This window comes from Barbatula barbatula (assembly GCF_947034865.1).
Source record: "Barbatula barbatula genome assembly, chromosome: 17".
NCBI classification, from domain to species: domain Eukaryota; kingdom Metazoa; phylum Chordata; class Actinopteri; order Cypriniformes; family Nemacheilidae; genus Barbatula; species Barbatula barbatula.
The window spans coordinates 17,068,535-17,080,479 of NC_136780.1; the positions used below are offsets into that span (position 1 = coordinate 17,068,535).

Below are 11,945 nucleotides of genomic sequence, written 5' to 3' on the forward strand. Positions count from 1 at the left end.
AAAGGTTTTCGGTCACACTTTAATCATATAAATATCAAGTCACACAAAACTTCAGGCTTAAAGCTGTGATTCTAAACCAGATCTCTGTGTGATGTGATATTGTAAGATTACGGCACCATATCAAATCTCTTTAAATGTACCTGGGGTGTAATGTTTTCATATATTTTTAAGTTCAACATCTTGAAGTAAATCAAGTATTGTTTTATAAATACTAGGCATGTTACGATAGACCCTTAACTCATATATTTGCGGCAAATATACAATTGACTCTTCTCTTATACAGAAAATCAACAAACAACAGAAAAACTTTATTTTGTTGTTTATTCCACCCCTTTCATGAAGTCCAGGAACTCTGAAACAGATTCAATTTAGATTTTAAATTGACAATATTTTTGTCAGTTGTCACACATTTTTAGGCATAAGCTATCAAAAGAAAATAATTATAAAATTCTCCCTTACCATCATAATCTATTTTTCCATCGTTGTTTTTGTCTCCGTCTCTCATAAGTTCCTCAATGTCGTCTTCAGTGATGACTTCACCTGTCCCTTCCAGCATCATCTTCAGTTCCTCAAGATCAATGTAACCATCTTCATTCCTGATTTATGATACAAACAAACCATCTAAAATCTCATAACCCAATTCAATGACTTTTCACCGTGCATTGTATGTTGTTGTACATACTTATCAAACATGCGAAAGAGTTCTGCCAGTTCTTCTTCTGATTTTCCTTTGCTGTCATCTTTCATGCATCTTACCATCATGACCAAGAACTCCTCAAAATCCACTGTACCACTCCCTGCACAAATAACATACCTGTAAACAGTTGCCCAAGCTCATTTAAACATCACAGTGACAAAACATGCCGTGGATTATATTTTTGGAATATCCATTAAACGAGATTGCAGTATATTATCTCGAGGCCACAATATATATATTTGAGACAACAGCATCCTATTTTCATATCCATCTGATGTGGCCTCACCCTTGCTTAAAGAAACGTATGTTTTCTTTTCTATAAATTAACTCAGAAAACGGTTTGCATTTGATTTCACTTGATAATATAAAAAACATCTTGATAGTTCTTAGTTTTACCATCTTCATCCACCTCGTCAATCATTTCTTGGAGTTCCTCTGGTGTAGGATTCTGTCCCAACATCCTCATCACCTTCCCCAGCTCCTTGGTGCTGATACAGCCATCCTCAGCATCTTGGATAAAGATGTCAAAGGCTGCCCGGAACTCTGCGATACAAATAAATAATTTTTCAGTTGTATGTATCCTTTGTACACTATAAACAAACATATGTCTGAATCAATTGTGATTGGATGAGCCACATTAGAAGTTGGCAACAGCATGTAAAATACAATGCTTTCCTTAGTAGTTCCTTACTATAACAGCTGCAACAAAGGGACTGTAATAGTTCAGTGCACTAGAAACGTACATGTCCATGATAAAAAAAAGAATAAAAGAACATTTATTTGTCCCATCTAAGACACACATAATGTAGGAATGTCTAACATACCATTTTTCTGCTCATCTGTAAGCTGCTCTGCCTGTTAAAAACATTAAGCATTTTGTTTAGTTTTGGAATACTGTAACCAACATGGACACAGTAAACTGAACCTGTCAAACTCTTTTTGGAGGGTTTCTGCCTGAATCTGGCATACCCAATATTAAATGCACACCATATCCACATACAGTGGTGTGAATGCAAAATGTTGGGTTTCATATTCCATGAAACCCCTTCAAATTTCATAAAACACTGCTGAAAGTTATAAACATTATTGTATGTGTTTTCAGTCCTGTGAAAAATACTTTTTCTAAAGTCTGTGTTTGAAAGTGTATTACTTTGAGCCTGAGGGGCCCAGGAACCTTCCAACAGGTCTCAACAAACAGAGGAATAAGGATTTGTTTCTCTATCACTTGGTATTCAACTATAATTCTACAAGTCAAGTGTCCTTTTTTGGAAATTTCTGCATATCCAATTTTAAAATGTCATATTTTTGTGTAATTTCACAATAAACCTCTCAAAATTGCATGTAACACAGCTGAAAGTGCATGTAACAAGCAAAACTTGGTGTTGAGTTCCATGAGTGGCTCGTGGTGTTTTGGTCCACCTCCCCTGTTGTGCATTGCCATATCTCAGCCTCTGATTCGTCTATTCGGACAAATGTGGGATCACAGTCTGAGCTTCCATTTAATATGGATCTTACTTCAGCCACTATTAGATTATTAATGATAATTTTAAATCTAATTTTTTTTTTATTTTCGCCTTGTTGTGCAAGCACTGTTGAGCTTGTGCAGAGGCTGCAGTTTTTGCCAGAGGGGAACTGGAATCCCCTGGTTAGGCCTGGTTTCCCTCCGAGGTTTTTTTTCTCCTCCAATGGAGTTTTGGGTTCCTCGCCACCGTTTGCATACTGTTTTGCACTGTTTTGCCTGGCCGGGGGGGCTGCTAGAATTTGATAGTCTTATTTAATTAACTCTGCATATAGTAATTTATTGTGTGTCTGATATTTGACCTGTGTTTTGAATTCCATAACCTTTTATGTTTTACTTATAGTCATTTTTTCTTGTACAGCTGCTTTGTAACAATGAAAATTGTAAAAAGCGCTATATAAATAAAGCTGACTTGACTTGACTTGACTTGACTTATCTGGATAGACAGAGGTTCAGATATTTTTCTGAATTATCCAACTATCCAAGCTTTTTTTTAATCACGTTGCTGACACAGCACGTTGATGGGAAACACAGGGGAAATGGATATTTAACCTTTAAAACCACGAAAAGAGGTAGGAATGGAATTATTATGTAGATAACAACCTATTCAAAATAATGTGGCTAAGTGTAATGGTGGAATGCGGTTGTTAGCTTAGATATTCGATGGATGTGTTGTTTGTTTACAAACATCAATTTCATACATCATAATCCGTTCGACTTGCATTTGATCTGTGGTAAAATATCAATACATAAAAAATGTTCATGATGATAAACATACATGATAATAAAGGGGCTGTGACATGGGGATCTGATGAATTTCAGCCTATGTAAGTTATTTTGTGTAGGATAAATGATAAATGGTGCACTTCTCCAGAAACTAGAGACTCTAAGCTTTCAAATGATGCCACATGTGAAAGTTAGAGTTACAGAAATACACATTAAAGAAACATTAAAGTAAACAGTAAACATTAAAGAAATATATTTGTGACCCGCCGGCGGGTCGTAGAGTTATACATAGATACATATATACATACAAATATAGTAATCCAATGTAACAAGCTCTTGCTATAAATTGGGGGAATCTGGGAAATGTTTGCAACATTAAACTTGACTAAATTAAGTTTGACATAGTAACATGCACAGATAACGGCAACCAAAAACACATCTTATTGTATTTCAACCATATGAACCACCCCGTCTTTTCATCAGACCTTGGTCTAATTCTCCAAAGGCCACCAAGACATACAATACGTTGTCTTTTTGTATTTATTTATTGAATTCTTGGTTCTAATACAATATAAAACTTAATCAGAAGGAACAGCAAGATAGTAACAGGGTTTTGTGTCAACAGCACCAAATACAAAACTGCACTCCAGATTTAGCTTAGTTCATTAAATAATTAATCACATTTTTTATGCTAACACAAGGACAAAGACAATGTTACACCTGAGTTTAATGTGGACTTAACATTTCATATACAGAACATCTCATAAGTCTATCTAAGCAAAAAAAAGACATGTAGATTGCTAACTGCAGATGATATCTCAACAATAGATGGATAAACCAGAAAGCAAACCCATGAGACAACTGTTTATCAGAAATATATCGTCTGTTTTCCATCTCAGATTGCACACCGTCCAACTGTATCTTCCCCCTGAAGATGTTCTTCCCAGACTAACATCAGTCTCGTGTATATCGAGAGTTCATAACCCGTGACCCTTACTCTAAGACACACATTGAGCACAAGAATTTCAGCCTGAGTGTTTTATCTGAAGCTCCTGTTTTACCGGCTGAGCAAAACGTGCCAAAATTAGCCACAGGAGGCAAGAGGAGCTCCATGTGTAGCCATGAATAAACCGGTCGAGTGGCCTCTATCAGCTTTGATAACACTCAAGAGTCAAGGTATTTCCAGACTTTCCAAATAAAAATCTATATTTGGGCATTCGGCTATCTTGAGTGACGCAACCTTATTTTTCATTGTCCTTTATTCTGAATTATCTGGGTGTCAATTTGATTTAAAATCAGATACACTCTTTTTAAAGCCTTGCAGGCCAACAAATACACATTTAGTATGAACATTACTTTACAGTACAGTTTGAGGAAAAAGTATAAGTACAGAATAGAAAACATCATGATTAATCTCCCCGTATTTACATTAATTTCATTGGCATTTAATCACATCCCTATTTGGCATGCATCGTTTATTTTGTATTATTTTTTTGGTGACTTTTGACTTGATATTGTGTACAATAATAACTTAACTGACTGCGTTAGCTATGTTGGATCTATAAATGGAAAGTTTATAAAGTACAAAGACTCTAAATACTGCATCCGTTATAGAATCAGAATATTTTTTGTTACCTGTGCCTTGTTTATTTTGTTTAACCTGTATGTGCACTGGAAGCTTCTGTCACTAAGACAAATTCCTTGTGTGTCCAAGCACATTTGCAATAAAGGTCTTTCTTCTTCTTCTTCTAAAATGTATAATGTTTGACCACAACTTATAATGGAACTGATAATCAATTACTGTGTATCTCACAAGTTATCACAGTTACATTACTTCCCATTAATGGTTTAATTATTACATTCTAGAATCTTATGATATGTAACCTTAATTAAAAGTGCTAATACTTTTTGAAACAATCCAAAGCAGATCCAAGTAAAAAAGTAACTTAAATTCATACTCACGGCTGCTTTGTAGATATCATTCATTATGCGTCACTGGTGAGAAGTTCAAATGATAGTGGAGAAAAGGATACAGGCCTGATTGAGTTTTATAGCTGGAGTGCAGAACAGCCTGTTCCCTCTTCCCCTTTAAGTGTGGGACGTCCCATCACCCAACTTTGATAAAACAACTATATGCTCATGATGGGCTTCAGTCTTGAAAGAAAAGGCAAGAGTGATTTGCAGAGAATTTTTTAAACAAATAATGAATAAATAAATGGAATAAGACTGGTTTGGGTTATTTATATTATATAGGACATTTGTGTTTTAGGTCTTGACAAAATAAAGCAGTGCGTGCATTACGTGAGTGTATGCCGGCAGTTGGCCACAATGTTTTACTCTGGTCTTTAATACTGCGTATATTAACGCAAACAGTGTCATATGAGAAAAGAGCCTAGTCTCTGTGTCAAGTCTCGGCATTAAGCAGTAAACTAAATATAGCAACTGCATCAGTGGTATAGCCACAGCATTAAAGACAAGCGAAAGGCATAGTGGTAAACTGCATACACTCACATCCCCCTCAAGTGTACCCATTGCCAACAAAACACACACATATCCGGTCTATCAGTTTGTTGTATCCATCGTTAATGTAACATTCCTCACCGAAATGCAGTGAACAGACAAACGTAGCTGAACTTTGCGAACGCAGTGCTTTCTTCTTCTTGCTCCAGCTGGTTGATGTGTGCACATGCACCTTCTCTCGCTTTCGCGGGTTGATGCTTGGCCGTACTTTTCTGGGAGAATTGACCAATACGGGACTAAGAAATGGGTTTCATGCTCGAAAACAACTTGGGAGAGTTTATCGAGCACAGAAATAGTTGACCATGAGAAGAGCACATTTACACCCGCGCAGGGCAGGTAGAACCGACAACACTTATACAACAAATTTTGTTTTAAGTCAACAAACACAAGATCTAATTTCACCATAATATTGTGCTTTGCAACAAAACTGTTACAAGTTCAGTTATTATTATTTATTTCCATCAGTTGGGTTAACGTAAGGTCCCGTAATGAGCAAACAGAGTTTTTCAATCTGTAGCTAGTTTCTAAGACGAACATAACCTTTGCTATATTTATTTGCTACATCACACATGTCATGAATATGAAGGTTTTATGCACGTTTATGACAACTGTCATTAAGTGTCATTCGCTCAATTATGACATTTTTAATGCAAATATTGTTTGTTTGAGGTCTTTGTTGACAACTTTACATCAACCAATACATCTTAACCTGTCATAATTGTCATTAAAACATGACATAGCAGATTAATAATTGAATGTAAGACACTACTTAGCTGGTGTTTCGGCATCTAACCATATTGCCTTAGAGACTGAGAAACGGGGACACTTCTGTACAGTTGTTTTATTTGACAGAACAAACATTTTACTTGTACGGTCAACAGAAAGTTGGCCATCCCATCGCTCACCCCCTACCAACCACGACAAACAATATAACACACCGGATATAAAGGAAACGGAAGTGAACACAACAAAACACGTGATTACAAATAACCAATAAGAAGATAAATGAATTAAGGCCACTACAGCTGGGTTAACTGTCATATTGGTTTTGACATTGGCTGTCATGAGGCCATTATAACTGTCATGAATCTTTTTCTGACCACTTTTTTTCCAGTGGTACAAATTGAATGTCAGTAAAATATCATTAATTGTTAATACTCTGTCAAATTGTTTTATGACAATGTCATGTATACTTTTCTTGACCTCAACTACAGTGGTACAATTACATTTTAATGACAAATTCAATTTGTACCACTGTAGTTTAGGTCAAGAAAAATATGACATAATTTAGTTTTTTTGAGGGGGGGGCGCTCAAAGATGTTCTCGCCCGGGGTGCAATTCAATGAAGAACCGCCACTGCCCTCACTGGAAGACCTAGTGTATACTTGTGGTTGTATCTTGGTCCACCGTGTGTTCATAATGAACCATACGAACTAGATTCTGCTGACTACAGTAATCTTGGGATTCCTCTTTCAGTACAGTTGGTGTTATGGGAAGTGTTTCTCGTTCCAGCTGACCTAATTAATGGAGTCAAACAATCCCTTAAGGGACCTGTATCACAAACGGTATAGAATTGGGGAAATGTGTGTAAATATTCACTGCTGAGCCTCTCTGCACTTGACAGCTTCACCAGGCTTAATTCCCCTTCACATGAGCAAACCAGGCAGAATAACCACAGACACCTATTAAAACTCACAGAGGAGAGAAACAGCAGTGCTGGTAGCCCAGTGAAGATGCTAACGGCTACTATGCTTTCACAGGAAGCAACGCCACCCTGTGTGTCTCTCGTCTCTAATCTTGGATGGTCAGTCACATGATCATTCAAGTTTTATTGCAGGAACTTGTAGTGATGTGGAATCTACTGTGAGTAATGGAAATGCTTGTTCTCTGTTATGTAAACACGTAGTCACTGTGCGTCTGAAATTGCCTACTTCCATACTATATAGGAGGCGAAGATGAGTCATGAGTAGAATTTCCCAAACTTCAATAGGCACAAAACAATAGACAAGAAATACCTGGATGGTCTATTGGAGTCATCGTCAACAGGTGGTCCGTATCCGAACCTTTGCTTCATTCCATCCGGACCACGAGACGATTGAAACCATTTAAAACTTTTGACTATTTTGGTTGTTTAAATTGAGGCGCGGGTCTTCACAACGGATTATCACATCACACGCGCTCTCATCAACATTATGCACTTGATCTTTTCCCGCTATATCCTCTAATATCTTTATTTAGCACCAAAGCGTTTCCTTTTATTAACTCTGTTTTCAATTGCTCAATAGCATTTTAATTGTTACATTACATTTGCTGTTTGCATGTTGTCAGTAGTTTTTTATTTATTTACAAATATTAATGATCAGACTTCTATTAAGAGGGCCCACAGAGCCACAGAGCCTATACATACATATATCAAAATATTATTGTCTGGACCTCCGTTTGGAAGAAAATATAAAGACCGGACCTCTTGGAACTTTAATTAAATACTCCATACAACTTCCGCTGAGATTTGTGTTTCTTTTTTATGCAAGACAGATGAATACATTTATTGCGAATACATTTTGTTTGTACTGACCCCATAGGCACAGGGGTGCCTATGTAAATAGCTCAAAGGTCAAAGAGCAAATGACAATAAAACATGGCGGATGCCGGATCTATATATGAAGATTAGGGTAAGGTCATTTTTTTCAAAATTTTCATGTGAGGTCTGACGAGGTTAAACACAAATATCTCCAGTTTTATGTTTTTTTTACTCATAAGATATCATTCCAAATTTTCATTTAATCAGCATTTGGCCATTCCAGTCCATTGTGTATTGAATTTCAACAAAATCAAACCTCAGGAGTGACATCAACAAAATTACATCAAGATATCCAACAGCGATGTGAAATACTGAAAGCATGACAAGACACATAAAATCAAGGTTATCACATGAAAAAAACACAAATATTGTATTATGTAAAAGTGAATATAAACTTGTTTGGTTTGCAGTATTTGAGGTCTGAAATATTGTTAGTAGTTCACAGACTAAAACAAAAATGATAATTTTACCTAAACACAAATACCTATAAATAGTAAATTGAGAAAAACTAAAAATGGTCTTTGAAATGATCTCTTAAGATATTCCCACCTCTGACTTGCAAAACACACACTTACCTTACATGACAAAAATGTAAATCACACAAGTGAATAGAACGGCTCATGAATAGCTTTCTCCAGTTATATTTTTGACCTTCATTAAATTAACATGGCAGAAACGTCGCAGTATAGACAGAACAGTCCAGATTTCGATGTTGACCATTTATTTCACAGATTTACAATGACATATATTTCAATTAAACAAGATTAAATGATTTTATTTTGAGATACAGATGGTGTTTCGGATAATGTCAGCATAAATACCACACAGAGAAGAAAGCATGCTGCAAACAGAAATGCTATTGACAGTCTGTGCGCACAGCAGGGGGCAGTAAATTCGAATAGTTCTTCTTCTCCTTAAAGTAACAACACATTTCTTCTGGTGTGTAGAAGATACGCAGCACTACTATAGTCAAAAGACGTGAAAGCGCTTTTATTGGAGCACTGTACATTTCCCTTTACAGCGATGGCTAACAGAAGCAGCATCCCTCCTCTCTTGACTATAATCAGCTGCACATCTCATGAAATGCCATTCAGAGCACGTCATTTTGGAGAGGTTGCCATAGAAACTCTCTCCTCCGTATAGTAGCAGGGCACAGATAAACACTGCAATTTCCTCTCACATTTTGTCCTGAAATGAAAGGAAAAAAGAAGGCAACATATGTGTGAGAAGACGGACACACATCTTGCCTTCTTTGCGGGCTGGCTTTTTTCCCCATTATTTGCTATGTTGAAATCTGCCAATTAAAATAACATAAACCATTACACGGTTTTGAGAGAGTATGAAAACTAAAACCGAATGACGTCATGTCATCATTCACATCATTTTATTCAGCCTTTCCCATGACACATATATGCAGCAATCATTCACATTATTCCTTATTCAATCAATCGCAGTCAAGGGATCGAGTGATGTATCTTACCTCAGGGATCGGTTCTGGGACCCATGCTGTTCTCCATATACATGCTTCCCCTCGGAAACATTATTAAAAAACATGGAATTAGCTTCCATTGCTATGCGGATGATACTCAGCTATATATCTCATCAAGACCAGATAATTCCTCCAGGCTATCCAAATTGGCAGACTGCATTGAAGATATACAACATTGGATGACCTGTAATTTCCTTCTTTTAAATTCTAATAAAACAGAAATATTACTTATCGGACCAAATACACGCAAACCAAATATTTCTGATTATAAACTGCAAGTTGAAGGATGTACTGTTACTCCAACAAATACAGTAAAAGATCTAGGCGTTATATTAGACAGCAACCTGTCATTTTGAAATCACATCTCAAATGTCAAAAAAACAGCCTTTTTCCACCTAAGAAATGTTGCCAAGTTACGAAATATTCTGTGTGTTGCTGACGCGGAGAAGCTTATTCATGCATTTATGACCTCAAGACTTGACTACTGTAATGCACTACTTAGTGGTTGTCCTGCATCATCAATAAACAAACTACAGTTAGTTCAGAACGCAGCTGCCAGAGTTCTAACCAGGTCCAGAAAATACGATCACCCCAATTTTATCAACCCTTCACTGGCTACCCGTTAAGTATCGTATTGACATTAAAGTTCTTTTAATCACTTATAAAGCCTTAAAGGGTTTAGCCCCTAACAGAGCTTACACCTAAACATAATGAACATGTTAAAATAGATTTTTGCATTTCTACATCACTCATTACAAGCGAGTTTGTCACAAGATAACAACTGTGAGTTCATATACAGTGCAAGAATACAGACGGCAAACGTTGCATGTCTGTGTGGTCTTGTGCGATGCTTGTTTGAATGAAGGATTACAGGAACAGAAGCTCGGGGCTCATTTCTCATTCACAGCGCATGCGCTGCATCTCAGGCTCGCAGCTCTAATGCTTCTCTGGACCTATAATGAATCCGAGGTCACATTATTACCTCCAGCACCTCCACCCGCGGACGTGAGTCTTCCGGTCCATTGAATCACTGTCTTTGGTGCAGTTTTGAGGCGGTCAGAAAATGTTAAATCTTAAAATGAAATTTCTAACATACCAAGCCACAGAAATCCTTGTGTTTCGGTTAATTCCGAAGTGGTGGGAAATAAATCATCTTTGTACTTTGATAATGTACCACATGGACTTTATTAAAACATTAAACTTCCTTGTGTTCACATACAGGATACTGCTTCCTTCTTTCCCACAGTATGTACATATACAGAATATCAAGAGTTTGTATCAGTTTCAGTTTCTTTTATAATGGCATACTTCAAATAATCTGTAAATTAGTCTTTCAACTGCACATAAATACAATAGAAGCAACTTCATTTAGTTATCTTTTCATCTGTCTTAGTTTCAGTGGATAAAAAAGACAGACACGCTTTAATCACTTCAAAAAAGTTAAAGGGATCGTATGACCTTCTATAAAGTCTCAATGTTGTTTTTTTAGCATTATTGAATTCTCCTTAGCCTACTATTGGCTTTAATGTTTATACATCCATTTGTTCGTTTTTGTTAAGTTGTTAACAATTTGTTTAGGTGCCAAGATGTCAGGGTAGTGTAATGAAATACAGTTTATTGACGTTTTATTTAATTACACTGCATATAGAAATGTATAGTCTGCTTAATATCTGACCTGTGTTTCTCTCTCCTTATCCTGGGTGTGTGGTTCTCGGTGATGACCCCTGTGCGTGCGGTTCTGTGTGTGTGCAGGTGTGTCTGAATCAGTGTGTCTGTGTCGGTCTTCTGTGTTTTCCCCTTTTTTGTTATAACTTGAATAACCTTATATGTTTTGCTTATAGTCAATGTTTTCTTGTACAGCTGCTTTGTAACAATGAAAATTGTAAAAAGCGCTATATAAATAAAGCTGACTTGACTTTTTAAATGAAAGGGTACGTGGACTAAATAATGAAACAGCAAGTAAAGCGATGAGGAAAGGCCAGATAACACATACATCCTTATGCTGTTCTTCACTATCAGAGATCAATTGCAAAGGAATCCAGGAGGCCAAATATACTAGTGTTGGAGACAGAGAATTCACATGGCGTTAAGTCACAATCTGAATGCTTTGGCAGTCCTTATAGTCAATGTATCCAGTAGTTATGTGGTGCAGGCTACAAGGGTGTAGAGTTGTCGGTGCTAAAAGCCTTAGTGGTTGCCTCAATGACAAATAGTGCAACTTGCACATCTTGTGACCTGAATTTGAATCCCTACTATTTTAAAATTTTAACTGCACCTTCTCGGAAACGCCAGAAAAAATGCATTAGTAACAATTTTTTATTACTGAACTCGGACAAAACTGAAGTGTTACTTATTCGACGGAAAACCGCCATATGTAACAACCAAGAATACTGCTTAACTATGGATGGATGTT

At 36.7% G+C, this 11,945-nt stretch overlaps 1 protein-coding gene across 1 annotated transcript; it reads right to left on the minus strand.

The window, feature by feature from the left end:
• Window positions 1–320: 320 nt before the first annotated feature.
• On the minus strand, window positions 321–4,928 carry tnnc1a (troponin C type 1a (slow); the record flags this gene model as incomplete). The annotated part of the gene is made up of 6 exons (XM_079478748.1): window positions 321–352; window positions 460–596; window positions 683–797; window positions 1,094–1,240; window positions 1,522–1,552; window positions 4,905–4,928. The coding sequence occupies 6 exons, from the start codon at window positions 4,926–4,928 to the stop codon at window positions 321–323; spliced, it is 486 nt and encodes a 161-aa protein (XP_079334874.1).
• Between the last annotated feature and the right edge of the window lie 7,017 nt (window positions 4,929–11,945).